The sequence below is a fragment of the Vombatus ursinus genome, unplaced genomic scaffold, assembly GCF_900497805.2.
Source record: "Vombatus ursinus unplaced genomic scaffold, bare-nosed wombat genome assembly UNPS02004596.1, whole genome shotgun sequence".
NCBI lineage: Eukaryota > Metazoa > Chordata > Mammalia > Diprotodontia > Vombatidae > Vombatus > Vombatus ursinus.
The window spans coordinates 5934507-5960597 of record NW_020944374.1 but is presented as its reverse complement, the minus strand read 5'-3'; the positions used below and the strand labels follow the sequence as shown (position 1 = coordinate 5960597).

The 26091-nt window shown below is 43.5% G+C and overlaps 1 protein-coding gene across 2 annotated transcripts in view; it reads left to right on the top strand.

Annotated features, from left to right (window-relative positions):
* Window positions 1-26091, top strand: part of SMARCA1 (SWI/SNF related, matrix associated, actin dependent regulator of chromatin, subfamily a, member 1) — a 118424-nt gene that overhangs the window by 45715 nt on the left and 46618 nt on the right. For both annotated transcript variants that reach the window (XM_027838571.1, XM_027838561.1), the window contains 7 exons: window positions 10814-10923; window positions 11757-11983; window positions 12239-12360; window positions 15908-16060; window positions 20217-20349; window positions 21266-21414; window positions 23465-23584. In XM_027838571.1, coding sequence (XP_027694372.1) covers window positions 10814-10923; window positions 11757-11983; window positions 12239-12360; window positions 15908-16060; window positions 20217-20349; window positions 21266-21414; window positions 23465-23584 — 1014 coding nt within the window. The remainder of the gene's footprint in view (window positions 1-10813; window positions 10924-11756; window positions 11984-12238; window positions 12361-15907; window positions 16061-20216; window positions 20350-21265; window positions 21415-23464; window positions 23585-26091) is intronic.

Sequence of the window (26091 nt, the reverse complement as noted above, 5' to 3'; positions counted from 1 at the left end):
TACACACTCTTAAATTACTCTTCTCTTACTTGGCCTTGCTTCTATCTTCTGTACATTTCTGTTTCAAATCTAAGTTGCTTAGTGAGTTCCCTCTGCATCCATATCATTCTTTTCAGACCAATCCTAGCTTTCTTCTTTCTTCATTGGAATGTTTCCTTTTTTTTTGTTTTGTTTTTTTTTTTGCTTTTTTTGGTGAGGCAATCGGGGTTAAGTGACTTGCCTAGGGTCACATAGCTAGTAAATGTCAAGTGTCTGAGGCCAGATTTGAACTTAGGTCCTCCTGACTCTAAGGCGGGAACTCTATCCACTGCACTACCTAGCTACCCTTATGTTTCCCTTCTTGTGTTCAGAATTTCCTTCTTGAGCATCTCCCATTACTCATGGACCAATTTCCCCTGCAGCATTTTAGTCTATGGGATCCTACATATCTTCCCCCTGAACCCTTTGAAATCTGCTTTCTCAAAAGTTCATGTTCATGTCAGATGATGCCTGGATTTCCTGTATTCTGTATCACAAACTCTGGGAAGCAGTGATCACTCCCCCACCACATTCCCCAATTCTCATTATTTCCACCCCAGCAACTAACTAGTTCTTCTCTGTTTGGAAGATCCAGATTCATATTAGAATTTTTCCATGTTGGCTCTTCTACCTTTGTAGGATGAAATTATTACTAAGACAAGTCAAGCTATTAGCTGCTCTTTTTTTGGCAGGGAGAGAATTCAAGCAGATGTCTGGATAGTTGAAGTCCCCCATCACTATTATCTTATGCCATTGCCAGGCTTGTGATCTGCTTCCTAAACTCCTGACCTATTTTCTCTTTTCTTTCTAGGTTGTCTGTAATATACTCCAATGATAAAATCACTTCTGTTTCGCCATTCTTTGACCTTCATCTAAATTCTCTCCTTTATGCTTCTCTGCTCTGGTTCCTGGATTTCCTCCCACGTGTATACCTTCTTGGTGTGCAGTTCTATGCACCATTTTCTGCTTTTGAACAACGTATACCCATGCGGAGCCTTGGTTCAGTCATGCATTTCATCCCTCCAAGTCTTAGTGATAAATATGAGGTCAAACTTGTCCTCTTGGGTTTTTGTTGCCTGAACTTGGGTCATTTGGGTATAGACATTTGAGGCTGTGGATTTTTACTACTGGTTTTGTTCTTGGATTCTGTCTTCTGTGAGTTTCTGAGTGCCTTAGTTGCTAGTCTTCAGTTTGTGTGGACACTCTCTTTAGCAGTGGTGTCAAACTCAAATCGAATTGAATCCCTGCTGGTCACACATTGACTTAGAAAACCACAAATTAACATTATATATGTTGTATTGCATTTTTATTTAATTAAACTTCTCCCAATTACATTTCAGTTGAGTTCCACTGTGAGTTTTTACACCTCTACTCCAAATAAGCATCTTCTCTTTCCTTTCTCCCTTTTAATTTCAAGCCTGTTTGATTAGATTTGCAAGATACCTGGCAAATACATTATTATCGACCTTTGTCAGGTATTCTCCATGTCTGGCCAGAATTTCTCAACCTTGTTTTGTAAGTAGTGATCCCAAAATCTAGATGCTATTCTCAGACACTACTTTGTTGGCCGGCTGTTCACTGCCCAAACAAGTTTTTCTTTCCCGCTGCCCCACTGCCTTCAGTAGGAAACGGCCAACTACAACCTATGCCTCTGTGGGCTTCAGTTTCTCATCCATAATGTTCAGCAATATTTTTGAGGATCTTTCAGGGAGTATCATATGTGGCCAGGTGAATCGCCAGAAGTGGGTGGTTGTCCTCCATTTTATAAGTCTTGGGAGGGAACTTTCCTGTTAGGTCCTCGATACATGCCCCAGGAAGACAACAGAGCCCTCTGTTGTTGTTACTGAGTCGGCTGACAAACAGCTGCCTCCGTCCTCCTGAGCAGGGACCTCTCTTCTTCCTCTGCCCCCTGCCGGACCATGATCTCTCCCTCTGATAGCTCCCGTGGCTCTACCACAGCATTTTTGGGAGGACAAGCAGCTTTTCCTCCTCAGAGCGTCAAGTTCTCTTCAGAAAGAGCCCATTTTTAAGCTCTCATTGTACAGGCTCTCTTTTCTTTCCCCTTCTCTTCTGTGTAATAATGCTCTTTAATGTCATCCTGACGAGGGCCACGTCTCCCCGAGTTCACCTCAGATGCCTTGCCCGTGGAAGACTTGCTTTTTTGTTTGTTCCTTTTGGGAGTCTTTTATCCTCTCTAACAACCGTGAGTAGGAAGAGATGTGAAGGTGAAACCCCTCACCCTCTCCTCCAGGAGGGAGATCAGCCTAAACTTGGAACATAGTCTCTCCACTCTGGCAGAAGTACAAAAATCGCATCCCCCTTGCATGTCATGCTCAGCTTCCCCTACTCTCCATAATGGTCTAGATTTTCAGCCTTGTTTCTTTGAACCACTGTGGGTGTTTACAACTCAACCCCAGGGACTTATTTAAAGCTTTTATGATCTATTATCACCTCTTAACAACTGGACTGCTCCACGCAATTTCTTTTCCTTTGTCCCAACCACTCCAGAGCTACAACTGCTCTGGAGGCTGTAGCCCCCACACCCAGCTAACAAAAAGCAGGCCAGGTACCACCAGGCAGATACTGTCTTTTCCTTTAATTCCCCTTTCTGGTCCCAACAACTTTGTCCCAGACAATTCTTTGGCTTGGATTTAGAAATTCCCCTAATCCTCTCTGGCTTGGCAAATAAACAAACATGATCTTGGACAAAAAGTAAGTAAAGGCCCACAGTCCTGCCCTTAGTAGGCTTATGTTTGTCAACAGCAAACCCTTCTAGCTTTGATGGTATATTTTGGCTAACAAAAAGCCTTGTTCTCTTCCTGTGTTCTACTGCTAATAGGAAATAGTCACCCCAAGCAAATTACATGGGGTACCTGTTAACATCTGCCAACACATATCATAAAGCATCATAAGTTGATTAGGAAGTCACAGGTGATCTCCCCCACATAGTCCAGTTCACACACATGGCCTTTAACCTGAAACTGCATACAGGTGTCATCTGGGCATGCACCAAACAGAATTCATGGCCTGTTGTCTGTAGCATGCATGACAGTATGGCCTGTTAAACTAAGCCCCCAGATTCCTCTGTGGTACAAAGCACATAGCATCACAAGTTTCAGTCAGTGACCAGATGCATCAACCCCACACAGAAGCATACAGCTTGTGCATAATAGCAGTCATATATGCTTTTTGTACAAATTCACCTCTACCTCTTAATAATAATAATAATAATAGCTTGTATTTATAGAGCAGTTTAAGGTTTGCAAAGCACTTTACAATCATTACCTTATTTGATTCTCACAGCAACCCTGGGAAGTAGGTGCTGTTATGATCTCTATTTGATAAACGAAGAAACTAAGGCAGACAGAGGTTAAGTGACTTGCCCAGGGTCACACACTCAAATCCCTACAGGAAGTCTTTTCTAATCCTACTCCCTTCCCTGCCACCCATGCTAGTCACTATTACCTTACCCCAAATTAGTTAGACACAGTTTTGCTTTTGTTTTTCTATAAGGCCTGGCATATAGTGGGTGTTTAATGTGTGTATACATTGAATGCCTAATGTTAACAATCAAAGCATATTGGTTGGCAAAATCTTAAGTCATATACACCGCACGATAGTTTAGCCTGTGTTTGGACGTGAAGCACACACTCCAGTATGCTCCAGTAATTAGCTACATGGGGAATGGCTTTTCCCTTTCCTCCTGAAGCCTCAAATGTAAGCTGGGTCACTGGCCTAATAGGATTGGCCCTCGTTGTGCCCTCCTGAGTTTGTGGTTGACTCAGGCTGCCTGTTGGCATCTGCACTTATGCTGCTCTGCAGGCCCACTCCTGAGCTCCTGGTGGACTCTGACGGACTCTGGCCTTTAGGCTCTGTGAGTGCCCTTTGGTCCCCAGGCATCGCCACCCCTGGAGTGTTAGGGCAAAAAGGGGTTGCCTCTGACTTCATCTCTGCCCCACTGTCTAAACAGGGATCCGTCTACAACTGGGTCAGACTTGGATGATTTCAGTAACCCTCTAGTGGATACCAACACTCATTTTCTTTCTCCTCTCATCACCCCTGAGACCCCAGCTTTGTTCCTAAGGGGGGAACAATGCCTTACTGTTGAAACAATGGAATTAGTCACAAATGTGGAATGGGGTGCTAGAGCAAATGATAACCAGTCCCACTCATGGCACCAACAAGCAGTCATGGGTATGGATGTCTGGGGCCAAAGAGAAAGCTTGAGCTAGCAAGTAGCACATTCTACCAGCCCAGAATGACAACATAATGTCTCTAAGACGTGTGAGACTGCTCTCTGTTGTATTCAAAGGAAAAAGCTACCAGCCTGTGCTGCATTCTGGGTGGGTGGGGATGGAAATGCCAACAATGATTAGGACTTGGGTAGATCAACTTTTTATTTCTAGAAAAGAAAGACAGGGACAATAAAGGCACCATCCTAGTGGTAACACCTGATGTACACAAATACACCTAACCAGGCACTGAAAAGCTTCTCCAGCTGCTGGGGCATGACGCGACAAGGTATGTCTCTGTATATGGCCTCCCTGCCAGGAGCCATTCTGATCATGATAGAGTCTTTGCAATGAAACTACCTAAAGAGAGTTTGGCAAGAATCCTGCCTGTCTAGAATCACGCCTTCCCATCCTCGGGGACATTCATGGTCCCAGTGTTTCAATCATTCACTGCTGGATATGCTAGAGCCCTTGAGGGCTGAGCCTCATGGAAACTGGAAGCCTGGCAGAGTCTATGTGGAGGACTGCCAGTGCCTGCAGGAATACAGGCCTACAAACTATCCAACCTACTGCCAGTGGCATCAGAGCCATGTCTCAATATAGGCCATGCCCTGGAGTCTCAGAAGATGGAGAAGCCAGAGGCCCCCAAGGACATTTGTGGCTACAAGACTGGCTGAGAGAGGCCTACCAACTCACCAGGGCCTCAGCTCAGAAGGGCTCCTATAGAAATGAGCAATAGTATGCTGCTCAGGGTCATGGTCAAGATCATGGCACGGCTCTGCTGAGGATGCATGAGGTAGCAGCAGACCAATAGGAAACCAGGCCTTAGCAAGCAGTTTAGAGACTAAGCTAACTGCTGGTCTGTGAGAGGAGGAGGAGGAGGAGGAAGAATCATTTCTAGCATTTATATTCCACTTTAAGACTTGCAAAGTACTTTACATATATCATCTCATTTCATCAACAAGACAGAGGAGTAAGTGCCCATTTTACAGATGAGGAAACAAACTCAGCAAAGTTCAGTGACTTTCCCAGACTCACGCAGCTGGTATCGATATAAGGTTTTAAGGTTTGCAGTACATTTTGTGTGTTATCTCACAAGTCTCACAACCTTGTGAACTAGGTGCTATTACTATTAGCTCCATTTTACAGGTAGGAAAACTGAGGTACAGAGGGGCCATGACTTGTCTGAGATCACAGATCTAGCAAGAATCAAAGGCAGAATTCAAACTCAAGTCTTCTTGACAAGTTCAACACTCTCTCCCCTGCACCACCCCACTGCCTATAATATATCGTCCAGATAGCCCCAAGAAGAGCTAGGCCCAGCAAAGGTGTTATTTCAATGCCACCCATGGACTCTGCCAGGCTCTCAGGTTCTACATGGCTCAGCCCTCAAGGGCTCTAGCATATCCAGCAGTGAATGATTGAAACACTGGGACCACGAATGTCCCCGAGGATGGGAAGGCGTGATTCTAGACAGGCAGGATTCTTGCCAAACCCTCTTTAGGTAGTTTCATTGCAAAGACTCTATCATGATCAGAATGGCTCCTGGCAGGGAGGCCATATACAGAGACATACCTTGTCGCGTCATGCCCCAGCAGCTGGAGAAGCTTTTCAGTGCCTGGTTAGGTGTATTTGTGTACATCAGGTGTTACCACTAGGATGGTGCCTTTATTGTCCCTGTCTTTCTTTTCTAGAAGTAAAAAGTTGATCTACCCAAGTCCTAATCATTGTTGGCATTTCCATCCCCACCCACCCAGAATGCAGCACAGGCTGGTAGCTTTTTCCTTTGAATACAACAGAGAGCAGTCTCACACGTCTTAGAGACATTATGTTGTCATTCTGGGCTGGTAGAATGTGCTACTTGCTAGCTCAAGCTTTCTCTTTGGCCCCAGACATCCATACCCATGACTGCTTGTTGGTGCCATGGGTGGGACTGGTTATCATTTGCTCTAGCACCCCATTCCACATTTGCGACTAATTCCATTGTTTCAACAGTAAGGCATTGTTCCCCCCTATGGAACAAAACTGGGGTCCTCAGGGATCATTCCTTTGCTTCTTGCCTTGTGTGACTTTTTGTTGCTTTCAAATTAGCCTGTGCTCTGGATACTGGTCATCCAAAGACAATTGAGGCAAAGAGGGTTGATTCATTGCCGCAAAGTTCACCTGGAAGTGCACTCTCTGTGGCAGTCCCAGATTCTCAGTTATATTTGTCCTTAGTAACATTGTTAGCCTAATAGCCTGGGCTTCGTCCCTGGCTCTAACATCTGGAGGTGCTGGGATTATTGTTGCCATGACAACGGGAGCTGCCGAATGCCACACGTGACGCCTCTGTCGCTTGTCCTGAGCCTCATTAAGTTGCCTTCAGTAACTTCTTTTGCACTGGAGGCCTCACACATTCTCACTAATTCCTACTTATTACCAATGTTATATTAATAAGAAGAGGAAGAATTAGCGTTTATACCATGCTTTAAGGCTTGCAAAGCACTTTACAAATAGCGTCTCAATTATTCCGCAGCATTGCCCTTCCTCTTTGTCTCTCTGGCCAGGCTAAATTTGTGCCTGTTTTAGGCAGTGTCCATAACCTGTACTCTGTCCCTATAGTCCGATATATGTTCATCAGTTTCTGGCAAGAAGGACCTCTGAGGCCATCTGGTTTAATTCCCTCATTTTACAGAGGAGGAAACTGAGGCCCAGGGAATGGAAATGACTTGCCATGGTTGCATATTGGATCCTTAATCTAGGGCTGGAAGAGGCTTCAGGGATCATCTAATCCAGTGTCTTTTATTTTACAGAGGAGGAAACTGAGGCTCAGGGAAGGGATGGGACTTGTCCAAGGTCATACCTAGGCTCCTAGAACTAGAGCTGGAAGGGACCTCAGAGACCATCTAGTTTAATCCTTAATTTTAAAGGGGAGGAAACTGAGGCTCAGGGAGGAGAAGGGATTTGTTCGAGGTCACACAGGCAGTAAATGATGGAATTTGAACCCCCATCCTCTGATTCCAAATCAGTTCTCTTTCCATGGCACCACCCTGCCTCCCCATCCTCAGTGCAGTGTAAAGTCTTAAGAGGTAGGCCCCAAAGCAGCAGTCCTTGGTTTGGGTCAATTCCCGTGAAAGAGCTCCATGAGGCTGTGATTAGAAGGAGGGTTTTGCTGTGTGTGTTTGCTTTTGTTCCATAGCTCAAACTAGCTGCTGTCAAATAACTCTTACACTGTCAAGGGGTATGAAAGTGGTAGCTAGGCGGCTCGGTGGATAGCCTATCAGGGTCTGCAAGACCCGAGTTCAAATCTTTCCTCAGATTCTTGTTATCTGTGTGACTGTCGGCAAGTCACTAAACCTCTCAATCATAAGCTTGTGGCCACTCCAAAACAGATTTGTCTTTCTGGTTTGTTGTCTATATTGAGATTATAAAAAAATAAAAGCAACTCACATAATCCAGTACCTGAGGAGAGACTCCCTCTTAGACCTAAGTGTTCCTCCATAGACAGAACAGTTTTTTTCTAAGGCTGACTGGATTCTTCTCGATGGGGAACTCCTCCTATGAAACCGTGTGGGTCCCATCAAGTCCAGCAGCTGGATGGACGCTCGGCATGGACTTGGTATCGCTAATGTGTAAGCATCTGCTGGCTCCTTCTGGTCCTTAGTCCAATGCTCCTTGGACAGCTGAACAATTGAGGCAGCAAGGTGAGGCAGTGGATAGAACACTGGGCCAAGAGTCAGGATGACCTGAGTTAAAATCTTGCCTCAGACCCTTCCTAGCTATGTGACCCTGGACAAGTCACTTATCCTCCGTCTGCCTCAGTTTCCTCAGCTGTGAAATGGGGATAATAATAGTAATAATAATAATAACACCTACCTCCCAGGGTTATTGTGAGGATCAAATGAGAGAATATTTGCAAAGTGCTTAACGTTTTCTAAGTGTTCTCTTCCTCTCTTCTGTGCCTCACTGTTCTCATCTATAAAATGGGAATAATAATAGTACCTACGTCACAGGGTTGTGAGGATCAGATGAGATAATATATGTAAAACATTTTGCAAACCTTAAAGCAATATATAAATGCTAGTTGTTACTATTTTACTTGTTACTATTATTGAATTGTGATTGAATATTTTTTCAAAGGATCCTTGCAGTATTTAGAAGGGATATCCCAATTAATCTCTCCATGATGTGACACCTCAGGAAACCCCTTGTACTTGTTAAACTCCTAGAAAATTCAGTCCAAGTTTCAAGGTACTCCATGGGCCCACCTTTACTGGAAACCCTGGCTTATTAGCAGCTACAGGAAGTTAGTTCAAAGCAATGACATTGAATGAAATAGCAACCATGGTAAGAAGTATATAGTAAGAAGTAATAACAATAGTAAGAAGAATAGTAAGGTGAATAACAATAGAACGTTCCTTTCCTGAATTTGGGGCACACTTTTCCCCCCAAGTATATATATCGTTGGTGGGAGGAGTGGACATGTGAAGCCTGGGAACATTAGTGGAGGAGTAACTACCATGTCTGATGTCACAGGGCCAGAGAATGCCTTTGTTGATCTCTGTCTCTGGGCTTTGACTCTTCAGGCCTACCTGGCCGCCGTCCTAGCTCTGGGCTTCTGTGATGAAGTGACTAGAAAGCCTCTCCCTATTTAAAGCAGCCGACCGACATCCCTTTAGTCATAGAGGCTACCCACCGCATCTAGCTAACAAAAGCCCAGCCGAGCGCCCCCAAACTAAGTTTTTTAGCTCTTATGCCTGGGAGTAGGTAGCAGGCCTTTGTCCTAAACAGCTCCTGGACTTTGGTTTAGAAATTCCCATGATTCTCTGGCTTGACACACAAATAGTTTGGGCTAGAACAAGGTACATGAAGGAACATGGTGGGTTTCCTCCCCACAATTGGCCTGCATATTCCTTTATCTATTCTATAACACATTATAACAAATGTAAAGCACTCTGCAACCCTTAAGGGGCTCTTTAAGGGCTATTATTGTTGTTATCATTATTAATACTGTTAGTTCAGTGCTAGCCAAAACTTTCTTGTTTCCCTGCTCATGCAAATGCTATTATAGTTTACTTCCCTCACACTTGTATATTCTTCCATGCTGAGTGGGAATTCTTGACTCATTGCATGGATAGATGCATTTCCCTTATTTTTTTTTTATGTTCCAAAGCATCAAAACCTGGGGAGGTCCTCATGATTTGTTTCTAGTTATGATTTAACATTGAAAAATTGAAACTCTCATAATCGGTACTGGTAACATTATGGAACTAAAGGCCTGGTGACCAATGGGATGTGTGCCCAAGGGCACATGTGGGCCTGTTGTTTCTTTTAATGGTTCGTGGGCAAGGTGACGCTGCTATACTCCCTCCTCATCACTTGTGAGAGAAGCCATTAGCCACCTGCTTGGAGAGATGACAGCTGGCATATGCTTACACTCCCCTACTTGCTAGCAGAAAGAAGGCCAGGTTAGGAGTCAGGAGATTCCGCCTTAGGCCACCTGTGTAATGTGGTTTCTTTTGCCCTCTCCCTGACTCAGTTTCTTAATCTGTAAAAGTAGGATTAATAAAACTGGCACAATCCTTCACAGGGGCTGTGAAGATAAAATGAGATTATATGTGATTTCACAATAAAAGCCTGAAATTGTTTGATGAATGCCTGGTGGTGTTGTTATATTAGTTGGATGAGCAGTTTTATGGTCCCATCCACAAAGGCCTTGGGTATTTCATCCAGAGCAGGCAGGTCATTTCTGGATTCTCTGTCCCCCATTCAACGCAGGGTTACTAATCCTCCTGGGGGAAAGTCTTATTTCAGTCCAGACCTTTGAGATCTCTGAGCCATTCAGATTGCCCAGAGGGGCCCCTGAACTAATTCATCTATTGGGGCATGCTTTGACCTTTTTTGGCTATCTAATTTTTGGAGTAGACCCCTAGGTAAGCTCAGGATTTGATCAGTTCCCTGGGTCCTCCTGTGGTTTGGGACAGTAATAATAATAGCTCACAATTCTTTGGGGACTTCACTCACAACAACCCTTTGAGATAGGTGGTATATAAAATATTAATCTCATATAAGATAAAGAATGCTTTGCTTATCTGACATACAGAAAAGCAAGGGCTGAATGTCTTGCTAGTGTGAAGCGTGATTCAAATCAAGGTCTCCTAATGCCAAGAACAGTTCTTTCCACCATATTGCACTGCCCCACACTTACCAGTACTTAGCACCATATCTCGAGATCTCCTTGGAGCCTTTCCAACTGCTAATTCTTTAATAATATGGGCCCAGGGTGTCCTTCAGTCATTATGTACTATTTGGAATGGGCGTTGTAATTTTGAGACACTCATTTGGCCCATTGGTTCCAGATGGGTAAATCCCATCAGTAAGATAGGAGGCTCGATACCCCTAGGTCATACCTAAACATGACACGGCCTGCCACGAGCTGCCCCAAAGTTTGGAAAAGTTGGGTTTTTTCAGTTCACATGATGGCAAGGAAATTCAGAATTAGAATGTTGGTTAAAATCATGTAAAATATATAACTTGCGGTATTAAATGCCTTATAAACTTTCATGAAAAACTTCACTCTTTAGGTTTTAAAACCATTTTTGTTACGGCGTATAAAAGCTGAAGTAGAAAAGAGCCTACCTCCTAAAAAGGAAGTAAAAATTTACCTTGGCCTAAGTAAGATGCAAAGGGAATGGTAAGCTTTTTAATTTCATTTAACATTCATATGTTTGTCCAAGAGAATTTCATTTCTTTGAACTTTACCTGGTAGCGTTTTGCTTTTGTTTTTATTTCATAACTTACATTTTATGTTCTGTTTTTGGAAGTAAAATAATTTCAGATTTAAAGTTTTTAGAACAAGCTCGACATGAAATTTTCCTATCAAGGTTGAAGAAAACTGGTTGTGGATATTACATAAATGGATGATGAGATAGGATTAGCCATGGGTAAGTATAGAGGAAATTGAGAGGTAGTCTTAATGAACCACAGGCCGGACAGGTCAACGATCTATTAATGGCATTAAGAAAAGAATAGAATCTCACTCACTTTAATGAGAATATAACGTCAGCTCTGAGGAGCCTCTGTGGTTGTTGTGGATAAGGTCTTTAATCCCCTTGTGACATGTGCAAAAGGTCGAGAGAAGAAATTGTTTACAGGATTGGAAATGACCTCTGAAGGACGATTAGAGGAACTGAGGATGTTTAGTTCAAACAAGGGAAGCCAAGGCTGGGAACTTGATAACCATATGCAAGTATAAGAAAAAGCATTGTACAGCACATAGCTACCAATGGATCTCCATTTGCATTGATGGATAAAGCAAGGAGAAATGGGTTTACATGACAGAAAAATAGTTTCCCTATAACTTTTCTTTTTTCTTTGCCCTTTTTTTTCCTAATTGAATTTAATCTTGCTAGAAATCTCATTATTTTAAAATGGAAATTTAAAGTAGCTACCAGGGGAATATTGCTTTATGGTATTAGCGAACCTTTTACTAAATCATTTAATTATATCATGCTTCTAAAACTGCAGGTACACGCGGATCCTGATGAAAGATATTGATATTTTAAATTCGGCTGGAAAGATGGATAAGATGCGGCTGCTGAATATTCTCATGCAATTGCGAAAGTGTTGTAATCATCCCTACCTGTTCGATGGTGCTGAACCTGGCCCGCCGTATACAACTGACACCCATCTTGTCAATAACAGTGGCAAAATGGTGGCATTGGATAAACTCTTGTCAAAACTCAAAGAACAGGGTGAGAAAAACAAAGCAGAATGTTGATTTTTCTCAGCATATATTTGCGAACCTTTTGTGCAAGAATAACATTGTGCAGTGTTGAGTCTTCCTTGTCCCTGGAATAAAGCTCATGAATTAAAAACACTGCCATGCATTTTTGAATGGGATGTTGAGCACCTTAAAATGTATGCTGTACGTTCACGTGGCATGTCATGTTCTAATTTTGAAATGACCTTTTCAGTCTTGCCTGTTTTTATTTTGTGAACATGTTTAGGGTCAAGAGTCCTCATTTTTAGCCAGATGACACGGTTACTGGATATCCTGGAGGATTATTGCATGTGGCGGGGTTATGAGTACTGTCGGCTTGATGGCCAGACGCCGCATGAGGAAAGAGAGGTGAGAAAGGCTAAATAGCTGTCCGCCATGACAGCTCGATTAAGCAATGTATTTTCCCTTTGTGTTTTCTACTTTTAAGTAATTTTCCACTTAGGGTGTTATTGTTTTTGCTGGGCGCATTTAATCCTGTACGGCTCTAGGACGTCGGGTGGTGTTGTGGACATGGTACTGGGAGCTGGACAGCCTGGGAGACCTGGGTTCTGCTCCTGCTTCTGCCACTAATTTGCTGTGTGACCTTCTCCTCTCTGGTCCTGTTTCCTCATCTCTGTAGGGAGAGTGCCCTCTTAAAGTCCCTTCCAGCTCTGACATTCTTTTACTTTGCTGCATTTGCATCTTCCTGATGATGGCTGTAGTTTGTCTACCCCTAGGTCATTCTCCCTCCTTTCTCAAGGAGTTCAGCATATGGAATGCTCCCTTCTTCTCCTCTCAAGCTTCTGCCCTTAAGACCGATGTACTAAGGAACTCTAATATCCATGTCAATGATCCCTCAAACTCCCATTTTCCTTGGCTTCCTTAAGCCCCATGACCTTCTCCTTCACTCCAACTCAGCCATGCCTAAGGAGGGCCACATCCTGGATCTTGCCATCACCAACCACTTCCCTAATTAGAAGCTCTGACATTCCTTTCTCTGACAATAGTTTCCCATCCCTCCTATACCTGTTCTTTGCTCTCATCAAGACCTCCATCCCTCTACCCCCCAGTACTTTCTCAGGCCATCATCCCTGCTTAGATGTCCCTCACTTCCCTTTGCACCTCAACCCAGTAGCTGGGCATTTCAATTCTTCATTGTCCTCTGTTCTTGAATTCCTGCCCTGCTGTTCCACTTGGGCTTTATTTGCTGGACCTCATCCCTGGATTCTTCCCACAACCCACTTCCTCTGCCTCTTCTCATGTGCCACTGAAGAAACCAGAGGAAATCTCACAACTGTGTTGTTGATATACATTACAAATTCTGTTTTCCAGCCTCAACTGGGCCTTCACTGGAGCAAGGCAGTTTTTTTTGTTCCTCTGGAATTGACTCTCTGTCTCACGCTCTATAGAAGCTATTCTAAATCTTCTCTTCCCCCCTCAAACTCCCCATATCTCCTCTTTTGCCCTCTCTTTCAGCTGAGGACCTCTCCTCTTACTTAACTACGAAAATAAGATATTCAATGGGAGCTCCCTCTTCTCCCTCTCTCTTCGTTCCAGAGCCCCTTGACATTATCTCTCCCTCTTTCCTCTTTTCCTCAAGTCTCTGAAAAAGGCCAACTCCTCTATCTGTGCACACAATCCCATCTCTTCCTGTCTTCTCTAGTACACTGCATCCTCAGTTGGCCTCTCACTGTCTTGTATCTTCACCGTCTCCATATCTATTGGTTCCTTCTCTGTTGCCTTCAAGCATGCCCAGGTCTCCTTCATCCTTAAAAACTCCCTCCACTGGCCCAGACCATCCCTTTAAGGTAGGCCACATCTTTCATTCCTTTCTCAGCTAAATCGTACTTTCGGCCTGCTTAATGTCCCATCCCTCCTCAGCCCTTTGCAGTCTGATGCAATCTATATCATCACTCAGCTGAAGCTGCTCTTTCCAAAGTTGTTGTCAGGAAAGTGCTTTGTAGAGTGCTACGTAAATGTCTGAGAGGCAGTGTTGCACAGTGGTTGGAGAGCTGACCTCAGAGCTGGGAAGACCTGGGTTCAAATGTTGCCTTTGACACATACTGGCTGTGTGATCTGGGGTAAGTCACTCAACCTCTCAGTGTTCTAGGCATCTCTCTAAGACTGTAAGTTCAGAGAAAGTGCCAGTCTGCATTGGGAGAGGGAATGTCCTCATCTGGAAGTTACTCATATTAATGAAATCCCAGCTGTAGGTTCCATCCTTAAAGAAATGTCTGCTGTCACTAAATACCATAGGCTGTGTCTGAATTCTAGCTCTACAATTGTCCTTTTTGTCCCTATTATTCTGAAAAAATTTCTAATTGAGTCTCAAATTGTCTTCTGCTTTGGTTGGTGCAGCCTTCCTTTAATTTATGTGGACCCTCTGCATGTTTGAATGACTTTGTCAGTGAGCCATCTTTTCTGTCTGTAACTTTAATCAGGGTATAATTTTCTCTTTTTTTTTTTTTTTTAAAAAGTCATTTTTATTAAGAGGCAGTTTGGCATATTGGAGCTGGGTTGAAAATCTTTCTCTGGTGATCCTTCCTAGCTGTGTGACCTTGGGCAGCTCATTGAATTTCTGTGTGCCCCAGGCCTCTCCCATTGATTTATCCCCTAGGTCTGACAAGAGTTTCCCAAACTGACAAGATCACTCATCCTTCATGTGAGTTCACTAATATTTTATTGTGGCATATAATGGTCACTTCCCAATCACTCCCTCTACCCTATGGAATCCCCCTTTATAAAAAAGAAAACCAGTTAGGCCAACCCAAGCAACACAGTGGAGATCCCACAGCTTCTGTGTGGATTGGGGAGTATTCTTTATCATTGACCCCTTGGCACCAAGATTAGCTGTGGCCTTGCTGGCCAGCCTCTCCACTGAATGGCCTGAGGCACTTGTCCAATTCTTATCTCTTAACCTCCTGTCAGTAGGCCCAGAGGGAAGCCTCCTCCCCTCTTCCTTTATCTTTTCTTTCTATCCCCAGCTGCTGAAGCTTCTCTCTTCTCTTCTCTCTTTTCTTTTTTTTTCTTCTTCAAACAGCAAACATCCATTTTCTTTCCTCTCCCCCCAATTTAAAAGACAGAAAGAAAACCCCAACCGTTATGACAGATATACATAGGCAGACAAAAAGAAGTTCCCACACTGGTCCAGGTCTCATTCTTATATCTTGAGCTCATCAACACTCTATCAGGAGGTGGGCAGCACAGACCATCAAGTTAAATCTTGGTTCTTCTGTGTCTCCAGATAAAACACCTTGTCTTGACCAACTCTAGTTTCCTCCACCTTTTCAATGAGAGAACCAAGTTCTAAAATGATATTTCTTTTATTTCCCAGTTAGTAGGATGCAGGATTGAGGTTTCTGCCATTCTTCCACTCTCCCCCAGTCAGCTTCTCTTCTCTCCTTGGGCCCACGTTGCAGTTCTTCTTCCACGATACCATACCGATGCTGTGTAGATGGAATGACAATTTCCTATTTGTTCATCTCAAGCTGTCCACGTGTCTTCTTTTCGTGTAGTTGTCTTGAATGATACGTATGCTTCTGGAGCAGGGGTTCTCCACCTGGGATCTGTGAATGTTGATGGGAAAAAAAGGACATTTTCATTTGTAATCTCATGGATTTTATTTGGTGAATTTAAAAACATTATTCTGAGAAGGGGCCATTAACATCACCCAGGCTGCCTGTGAGGTCCAGAACCCCCAAAAGGCTAAGATCCCCCATCCTAAAAGTGAGGACTGATGTCCCTGTGATTTGCTTTCTATGGTTTCCCATACAGTATAGTAGGTAGAAGCACATCTTGAAATTGAAAGAAAGAAAGCATTATAAAATGAGTTTAAATAATGGTGTCTATGTTTTAGAGACTACTGCTATTGTGATACCACATTTTTTAACTTTATCTTCTTTCTTTTTAATCAAAGGAAGCCATAGATACCTTTAATGCTCCTAATAGTACCAAATTCATTTTTATGCTGAGTACAAGGGCTGGAGGTCTTGGAATTAATTTGGCCACTGCAGATGTGGTTATATTATATGATTCAGACTGGAATCCACAGGTCGATCTGCAAGCTATGGTAAGTCATCTTAAAATGGGTCTATACATTTGGGCTCAGTGGTCCTGGTTGCAATGTGGTTCCCAATGCTCTGAGATAGTCTGAATTGCAAGCAGGAGTGTGTTAGTAAATGTTTAACTACTGACTCTCCAAAAAAAAAATTCACACAAACATACTTGAAGGGTTAATTTTCATTATGAACACATCCTCTATCACTTCCTCAAGTCTGGACAATCACCAAAGCAGTAGCTCAAGTCCTGATTTGGAACCTTCGCCGATTTCTGAGGCGGAAGTGATCACAGTGAAAATGTAACAATCATCTGAGTTTCAGCTGGCTCTCTTGCACACCCCTGGATGTGAGGCAGGGGAGTGTTTTGGATTATGGTCAACTCTTAATTACCCATGTGTGGACAATCTGCTTGTGACATTACCCACTCACTGTTCATTTTGTCGTTATGTTCATTAATGCCAGCCTGGCTGTGTAGCACCCTCCTAGGCCTCTTCTCATCTCTGCTCAGCTGCCATGTCCTCAGGAAATGAAGATATTTATTATGGTTAGCAGTGGGCTGGAGAGAGTGGAGGACTCAGGGAGAGGCTCTCACTGGTCTTAAACTACTGAAGTTTGGTGGTCCCTCTTCATCCTTGTGGGAGGTGTGTCTGGGATGTAGGGCAAATGTAACACATTTGATTCTGACTTCCTGGGGGTCAGAAATCTGTTGTAGCAGAAAGATAAATGAATTTGAAGTCAGAGAACCTGGGTTCAAATTGCAATTTTGCCATTTACTCCATTGATCATGGGCAAGTCATTTCTCCTCCCAGGGCCTCAGTTTCCTCTTCTGTAAAGTGATGGGGGTAGATTTAATGGCTTCTGAGGTCCCTTCCAGCTCTGCAGTCCATCCAATAGCCTCTCTTCTGAGTGAAACCTTCCTATTGTTACCTTACCCAGAGGCTCTCTGTACCTTGTTTGCAGTCTTTTCTAAGCCTTTGGCCCAAGCGGGTTCATCCCCAGCTTTCTTAAGGCAAAGGAGTGCAAATATTTTTGGCTGTTTTCTGCATTTCCCATTCTCCCGACCTTTGTCTACATTAGTTTCTTTCTGCTTGTAAGTGGCGTTATCCAACATTCCCGTGTCTTTCATTGACAAGGCAGGCTGTTGGTTTCCTTTGAGGGACTGCATTCCCCTTTGATTGCATAGGTCATTACTGGTCGGCTCTGTATACCTTGTTCTTTTTCTACTTAAATCAATTAGCTGCTTTTAGAAAGGATTTAACTAGAGTCCTTCCTGGCTATTCAGGGCCCTGAGTTTGTTGAAGAAGGTGGGTGGGGAGAAGAGGGGGAGGAGGAAGAGGGAAGGCCTTCTTTGGGACTGCTGGAGGTGGTTTAGAATGGATTGTCCCCTGGCAGGTCTGGAAAGTAGATGGGGGGCACATCTGGCACCTGTTTTCTGGACCATATATATGCCTTATGGCCCAAGGTTCAAGACATTCGTTTAAAGAAAAGGTATTTTTTGAAGCTAAAAAATGCTTCCCCAAATCATTCTGGGCATTCCACAAATAACACAGTTAAGAGTTGACCATCATTTTAGATATACCATATTACTTGAAAAAAAAAGTGTGAAAAAGGGAAAAAAAAGTGAACGTTATGAATATGAAAACACAGCTGGTTTATCCCTCTCATGTCTAACAGGTTTGTAAAAAATCCCTGATAGTCAATTTATTGATTTTTAAAAAAAAAAATCAACGTGTTAATGCACTAATTACTAGTATGCCTAACTAATGCACTTAACTAATATGCCTAACATTCGAGCTGAGAGAGAACTCAGAGGCCAATCTAGTCCAATCCCCTCATTTTACAGAGGTGGAAACTGAGGCCTAGGAAGGGAAAGAGACTTGCCCAAAGTCACACGGCTCTTTGGGAATTAGAATTGTGGTGAGCTCTGTTAGAGATCAAAGGAAAGAAAGACAAGACCTCTGGAGTAGGAGTAAAGACAGATTTGAAGTTTGAATCCCAGTTATGATTCTCAATTGTTGTGTAACTGTTGGCAAGTCACTAAAGCTTCAGTTTGCTCATCTGTAAAATGGGTATGATAATCCCCATACAGTTTTCTTTTCTTTTTTTAGTGAGGCAATCAGGGTTAAATGACTTGCCCAAGGTCACACAGCTAGTACGTGTCAAGTGTTTGGTCTGAGGCCGGATTTGAACTCAGGTCCTCCTGACTTCAGGGCCAGTGCTCTATCCATTGCGCCACCTCGCTGCTCCCCCCCGCCCCGTACAGTTTTCATATTCCTCCGCAGTGTCAAAAACCCTTCTTCCTGCTTCCCAGCCTTTGTGTGGCAGATTCATAAGAGGATGTAGCCTGGAGTTGAGACCTGAATAAATATTCATTGATTTACTGATGGGTGGGAAAGTCCTGCATAAATTGTGATCTGCCTTATTGGAGGGGTTTTCAACACCTGAGAGATCCCAGAGCATCCAAAAAGCCAAGCCAGCCTTTGCCCTAGATATCTCACAAGTTACTGTGTGGAAGGACTACCCGCATACTGGAATCGGGTCTCCAACATCTTTCCTCCCCAGTAGGATTAGAGTTTATAAAGAAGATGCGGTGCCCATGCTTTGTTACTGTACTTTTTGGATACTTTTAAAAAGTTTTGTCCAGAAATAGAGCGGCTTTCTGTGCCCTGATCATACTCATAGCTAGTATTTCTGTATAGGGTTTGCAGATTTATCCGTGTTTATCTCCTTTTGGTGGTTTGTTTTTCTCTCTGCGCCCCCCCTCCCCTTTCTTTTTACGCTGCCTGCTTCTGTGGCTTGTGGGCATTTAAAAAGCCCTTTAAAGGTCAGACTCTCCCTGGCTGCTCAGAGATCTCTGATAAGGTGTGTGTCCTTTGCCTTTGTCCTGAGCTCTAGATCACCCCCCTTCCCCCAATCATCTCACCTTACAGAACAGTTAAGCCCTCATTGCCCCTGTCTCTCATCTCCCTCTGGGTTCAAATTACACTAGAAATTCTTCCTTAGATAAACAGCAAAAAGTAGGAGGCCTCTGGCTTTGGCTCTGTGCATATATTTTTACTACTTTGTGGAAAGTTCATCTGCTTTGTTACTGGCTTTTGTAATTCATTATTATGTGAAAGTCAGTTTACCTGTAATTAGTTACATGGTCCCTACGTCCCCTCCCTCAGCCTCATCTGTTGGAGTCTTTACCATTTTTCTTTCCTGATTTCTTTATCTCCAGGAAAGTATTTCCATATATTTTTATTCTCTCCACCTAGAATATGCTTTCTGTGAATGGGGAGTCTTATGGGTATAGGCAGCAGACACTTACTTCCTGAAGGGAAAAAGATGGATGGTTCATTTTTTAGGATTTTGGCCAAGCATAGACAATCAGCCAATGTGCCATTAAGCACTGTGGATAAAGAGCAAAAGTGAAAGCAGCCCCTGCCCTCCAGAAGCTTATATTCTAATGGGGGAGGCAACATGTGTATAAGTCAGTACTGACAAGATAAACTGGAAAGGTACCTTGTGATGGCATGTGGAACATGACGTTTTGGCTGACGCTTGCCAGGAATCCAGGGATTCTAGGAAACTCAAATTAGGAGGGAGAGCATTGAAAGCCAGTGCAAAGACTCAGAGACTAGAGATAGGGAGTCATGTGTGAGGAACAGCAAGGAGGGCCAGTGAGACTGGCTAGCAGAGTGTGTGGAGGGAAGTGTTGTGCTATTTTTTTTCCCTTTGCTAGGCAATGGGGTTAAGTGACTTGCCCAGGGTCACACAGCTAGTAAGTGTTATGTGTCTGAGGCCGGATTTGAACTCAGGTCCTCCTGAATCCAGGGCCGGTGCTCTATCCACTGCGCCACCTCACTGCCCCTTCTCATACTTTTTTTTTTTTTTTTTTGGCTATAGAGAAGTGTGTAAAGAAGTTGAAAAGCTAGAAAGGGGGCCAGATAGAAAGCTTTCGCTGCCAAACATAGGAGTTTACATTTGATCCCAGAGGTAAATAGGGAGCCAATGAAGTTTATTAAGTGGGGAATGGGGTGAATGGGGAGTGACACATTCAGCCCGGTGCTTTTAGGAATAACACTTTGGCAGCTGAGTGGAGGGTGGGTTGGAATAGAGAGAGACTTGAGGCAAGGAATTGGTTCCAGAATCCCCAGTAACATGCGTTTGGTTCATTTCTATTAGGATCGAGCTCATCGTATTGGTCAGAAGAAGCCAGTACGGGTATTCCGACTTATTACTGACAACACTGTCGAAGACAGGATTGTAGAAAGAGCAGAGATAAAATTGAGGCTTGACTCTATTGTAATACAGCAAGGTATCAAATGCTTTTCCATAATATTCATAAATATGTGTATGTATATGTATAGATGTGTGTGTGTGTGTGTGTGTATAAATCTCCATATAATTCCTTAGTTGGCTCTTGCAAAAATTTGCACTCTCAAGGGCTCTACTTTTAAGATGTCTTTTTTGCTAGGATTGATCAGGGCTTGAAATAGAGGGATGGTTTTAGCAATGAGAAAAAAGAATCTTCTTTGAAAACATAATTATTTTAAAGCTGTCTTATCTGCCTATGACATTTAATATGCAGCTTGTGTATTCGAACCTCAGCTAACCTGATATTGGTTTATTTATAATAGCATGTAATTTGGAACACCTGGTATCCAGGGGACAAAACGTTCTGTTGTTTTTTCTGCAAACAGTTATAAGGGAGTGCCTGCTCTCAGAGGAAAATCTGAACCCCCTAAATGATGCCATTCTAGGTTTTAAAAGAATTCTAGACAAGGAATGTAATGCCAGAGTGGGAAACGGGCCAGAGGAGAGGCTTCAGAAGAGATAGCTTTGAGGAAAAATTAAAGCTAGCCAACTTTCTAAACTTCCCAAAGTCTACTCATGATTTAAATGTGGTCGTGTTCGATTGCGAGATGGAACGTAGGTGGATAGAGAATTCTCTTTGAAGACAGAGAAGACCTGGGTTCGAGTCCTGTTGGTAACACGTCCCAGCTTTGTGAGTGTGGGTAAGTCATTTAACTTCGTGGTGCTTCCTATGACTCTTGGAGTCTGGAAGTAACTCTCGTTGTCTGATGCAGGTTCAAGGAGTTTCTGTACAGTGAATTCTCTACAATGATGAAATAGGTCAGCACCAAAGAAACAGATGCATATAAGCACTTTCTTATACAGGCTTTGTAGTGTACAATCCATTTAAAGACCACGATATTTACTTTTGATATTAGGTAGGCTCATTGATCAACAGTCTAACAAGTTGGCAAAAGATGAGATGCTTCAGATGATTCGTCATGGAGCCACACATGTTTTTGCTTCCAAAGAAAGTGAACTGACAGAGGAAGACATTACAACTATTTTAGAGAGAGGGGAAAAGAAGGTCAGTTAAAGGAGAATTTAAAAATGGAACTTTGCCTCTTTATTATGTTCGTTTTATGTTTATTATGATAACTTGGTGCTTGTTTTAGTCAGGGGCAATTTGCTTTGCTTTTCATGGGAGGGAATAAAGACTCAACATGCCTGTTGAAAAAAATTGGAAATTGATGTACTTCAAAGCCACTTCATTATTGTCATTTCTGTGTTTTAGGGCTGGCCTGCCTGTAGCCCCTGGTACTGGGGGGGAGGCTGAAGCTGGTGGGTCGCTTGAACTCTGGAATTCTGGGTGGCAGTAGGGTTTCTAAAGCCCATTAGGCATCTGTCCTAAGTCTTGCCACCAGCATAGTGGGCCCCTGGGAGCTGGGGTCAGCAGGCTGCCCAAGGAGAGGGAACCAGTGCACCTTGCGAAATGGGGCAGGTCAAAGCTTCCATGGTGGTTCGACCATCAGCGGCTGCTTTGTGTCCAGCCAGGGTGATGGAGGGGAACCTCTTCTCCACCAAAAATGGAAAAAAAAATGATGTTTTAGGACAACAGCTTAAACAACAATTTTATTGATCCCTTTTCTTTTTATACCACAGCTTTTGCCTAGTTTCCTAGCGTCTCCCTATGGACTACACCCATGTGTGTATTCATCCGGCACTTGTTGAAATGGCAGAGGATGTTCATATTAGCCTAATTTCTACTAGTCTGCATTCAAATATTTTCACTAGTCCATGTTAAGGAGTCATTCCAGCACTTCTTAGTTTATTGAATACTGCCCTACCAGGTTCAATTGCAACAACTTTTTAAAAAGCTGTCTGAGGCACTGGATTTGAAGTTACTCATTATTGATCTATTGGAATACTTTGAATTCACAGAATCTTCGAGTTAGACGGGTCTTTAGGCCATGCACCACAGTTCCCACCTAAACCTGAATTGCCTAGACCAGGGCTAGGGAACCTGCAGCCTTGAGGCCACATGTGGTCCTCTGGGTCCTCAATTGTGGCTGTTTGACAGAACCCAAGCAAGTTTGGCTTCAAAGGGCCACACGTGGCCTCAATACTGCAGGTTTCCCACCCTGGCCTAGTCCACATAGGGCAGCCCATTTCACTTTGGGCTAGTACTAGTTGTTTTTGGAACAGACATTTTTCACCATTAAGGATAGTGGAATCACCACATATCCCACAGTCTTGGATGTGTTTCTAGAGGAAATGGGAGGGGTACTAGAGAAATCAAAGATGACAAAAGCAGCTGAACTAGACTGGATATACACAGAGGAGATCTGTGTTGGCAGTGTGACTACTTTGAGGGCATTGAGGAATTGCCTCTGAAGGTATCTGAAGGAAGGGATGGGACAATCCCTGCCTGAGGATGTAGAGAAAGCAGGACAGCCTAGCCCTTGCCCCCTTCTGGTCCCCCTTTTGGCTCAGGCAGACCCTTCCACAGCTATCTCACAGCCATTGGGTTCATCCCTCCCAAATCTCAGCCATATCCCAGAGCAGATTTGCTTGTTGAATCTCATATTTTCCCACTTGTGTTTGTTTAATTTTTTTTTGCTACTACATCAAATTATGAGAGCATTACTTAAGTGTTAGAATATTATAGTTTTTACTATTATAATTTTGAATGCAATTTAACTAACATAAGATTTCTGTTTCTAAGGTCCTTGATTGAATTTGGCATAATCTTAGGGTGGCGTATATCCTACCATTGTACCATTTTGCCCCAAATGTGCCTTTATCACCTACAAGAATAAACTAATTCAAAGAAAATGGAATGAGCAAAGATTCTAATAGAAGCGTGCAGCCACTGGTTGAGGGTTGTTAGGAAAGCCAAAATGAGAAGAAAGGGTCAATAGTGAATGAATAATACTTGGGGACAAATAGAATTTCTATTCAGGTTAATATTTGATAAAGGGTTATTTTAGTATGTCTTTTGGACTCATCCTATCTTGCAAGTGGGCCAGCTTGGACATTGTAGGTCAAACCTTGGTGTTTAAATAGAGTTGGAAAATGTTGATAAGAGATACAAGAAGAATTTGGCCATCTGAGCATGCTTTACTGTGTGTGTTTAGACTGCGGAAATGAATGAACGGCTGCAGAAAATGGGGGAGAGCTCTCTTAGAAATTTCACCATGGACACTGAAACGAGTTTGTACAACTTCGAGGGTGAAGATTATAGAGAAAAACAAAAGGTAACTTTGGATGTGGGACCGAAAGGCCTTGAGTTTCATAATTGTCCTTTATAAACATCGATTTTCACTGTCTCTCGCATTCTTCCCCTTTTCTTCACTCCTTTGGCCACCAGCCTAGTTTAAGCCCTCATTACTTTTTGCTTGGACTGGTTTAATAGCCTTCTACACTGTTTCCCTACACTGTTCCAGTTTTCTCTGGTCCATCTGCACAGTTTCCAAAACCTTCCTCCCAAGACACAGGTCTGACCACATCATTCCCTCCCTTCAAGAGCATTCAATGGCTGCCTCTTGCCTAGGGGGCAAGATACACATTCCTCTGCCTGATATGGAAAGCCATCCACAACCTCCAGCAAACCCTTCCAGACATTTCATATTACTCTTCATCCTATAGTCTTAAATCCTGACAAATTATGAGCTGTTCTCTGAACTCTGCATTGAGTTTCCCATCACCATGCCTTTGCACCAGCAAAATCTCTAATGCACGTCCTGCTTTCCTCAGCCTTTTAGATTTCTTCTTTTCCTCGAAGGCTTAGCCCAAGTGCTGCTGCCTCCATGAAGCCTCCCTGATCCCCTTGTTTTATTAGTCATCTCTCTCTCTCATATTAGCTTGCTTTTACTTTTCTGTCTCCATTTGTGCCCCACAACAGAATATAAGTTCCTTGAGGAGAAGGAATGTTTCATTTTTTGTCTCTGTACCTTCAGTACCTAACGAAGGGCCTTGTGCACACAAGTCCTCAGAGGACCTGTTCATTCCTCATTTTGGGGAACCCTCTCACCAATCCAGATCACTGTTCCCCTGACTCAGTGGAGAAGTCATGGGGACTTGGCCAAGGCACCCCAAAGTTAAGTGACAGTGCCCAGGGTTACGTGGCTAGTCTGTGGCCGAAACATGCTTAGACCTCAGGGCTCCCTGATTCCAAGCTCAGCGTTCCACCCATCATACTGGGTTTCCTCTCTGTGTCTTGTACTTCCTAAGTTGCTCCAGCATTATTTATTGAAGTGAATTAAATTAAAAGAATATAAGGCCATATGGGATCATCAGATGATGGCACTGGGGCTGGGTGGGACCTTTGAGGCTATACAGTCCAGCTCCCTTATTTTACAGATGAGGAGCCAGGGCCCAGAGAGACGAGGTGCTTTGCCCATGGGCATACATTTTACCAAGTGTTTGAATGAGGATTTAAATCCAAGTCTTGCTGACTTCAGCATCTGTTTGCCTCACCCCTAAAATGACCAAGCCAGGCTTTTCATGGTCATGAAACCTGATTGGAACATAACCTATATAACATTTAGTCAGGTCAAGTGAGCAGGCATTTACTAAGTGCCCACTATGTGCCAGGCACTACTCTGTGTTAAACCCTAGGATTACAGCAAAGGCAAAAAATTCTGAGGGAGCTCACTGTCTGATGGGAGAGACAGCATGCAAGTAACTCTATACAAACAATCTATATCTAGAATGAATTGCAGATAATCTCTGAGGAAAGGCACTAAGCTTAATGAGGACCAGGAAAGGTTTTTTTCAGAAAGCGGGACTTTAGCTAAGACTTGAAGGATACCACGGAAACCAGGAGGCGGAGATGAAGAGGGTGAGAGTTCCAGGCTTGATGGACAGCCCAAGCAAATACCCAGTCAGGAGGTGGAGTGTCTTTTGCAAGGCACAGCCAGGAGGCCAGTGACACTGGATCCCAGAGTACGTGGAGGGGAGGAAAGTGTGAGAAGACTGGCAAGGTAGGAGGGGGCAAGGTTAAGAGAACCTTTAAGAGGCAAACTGAAGATTATGATCTAAGAAATGAAAGGAAATATTAGTAAACTGGGGTTTATTTGGCTTGGTTGGACCTGTGCTTTAGGAAAATCACCTTGGCAGCTGAGAGGAGGCTGGACTGGAGAGGGGAGAGACTTGAAGCAGGCAGCGCCTCCCCCGCCCCCAGCAGCCCATTGAAATAGTTCAGGCACAGGGGTGGGGGGATGTGGCCCCACACCAGGGTGCTGGCTGTGTCAGAGGAGACAAGGGGGTCTTCCAAGATGCCACAAAGGTGAAATCGGTGGGCCTTGGCAACAGGTTGGATATAAGGGAGTGAGAGTGTGTGAAAAGGCCAGGATGACTCCAAGATTGGGAGCCTGAGGGACTGGGAGTATGGTGGTATCCTCTATACTAATAGAGAAGGGGTGTGTGTGTGTGTGTGTGTGTGTGTGTCTGGGTGTGTCTGGGGGGAGGACAGGTTAAGGGTAGAGATAATGAGATCTGTTTGAGGCATATTGAATTTGAGATATCCCTGGGTTATTCATTTTGATGTAAGATGGTCCAAAGGAGTTTGAAGATGGTTTATAGCTAGACCCCATCCCCAGGTATGGATTTAATAAAGAAATGCTAAAAGAACTTTTTGATAATATCTATAAAGCAGCACCACATAACGTAACCCAGAGACAGCATCATCAGGGAGGTTGATGTCTATTTAGCCTGGCAACTTTTAGTATAAATTTAAAGTCATTATTTTGTAAACTGGCCT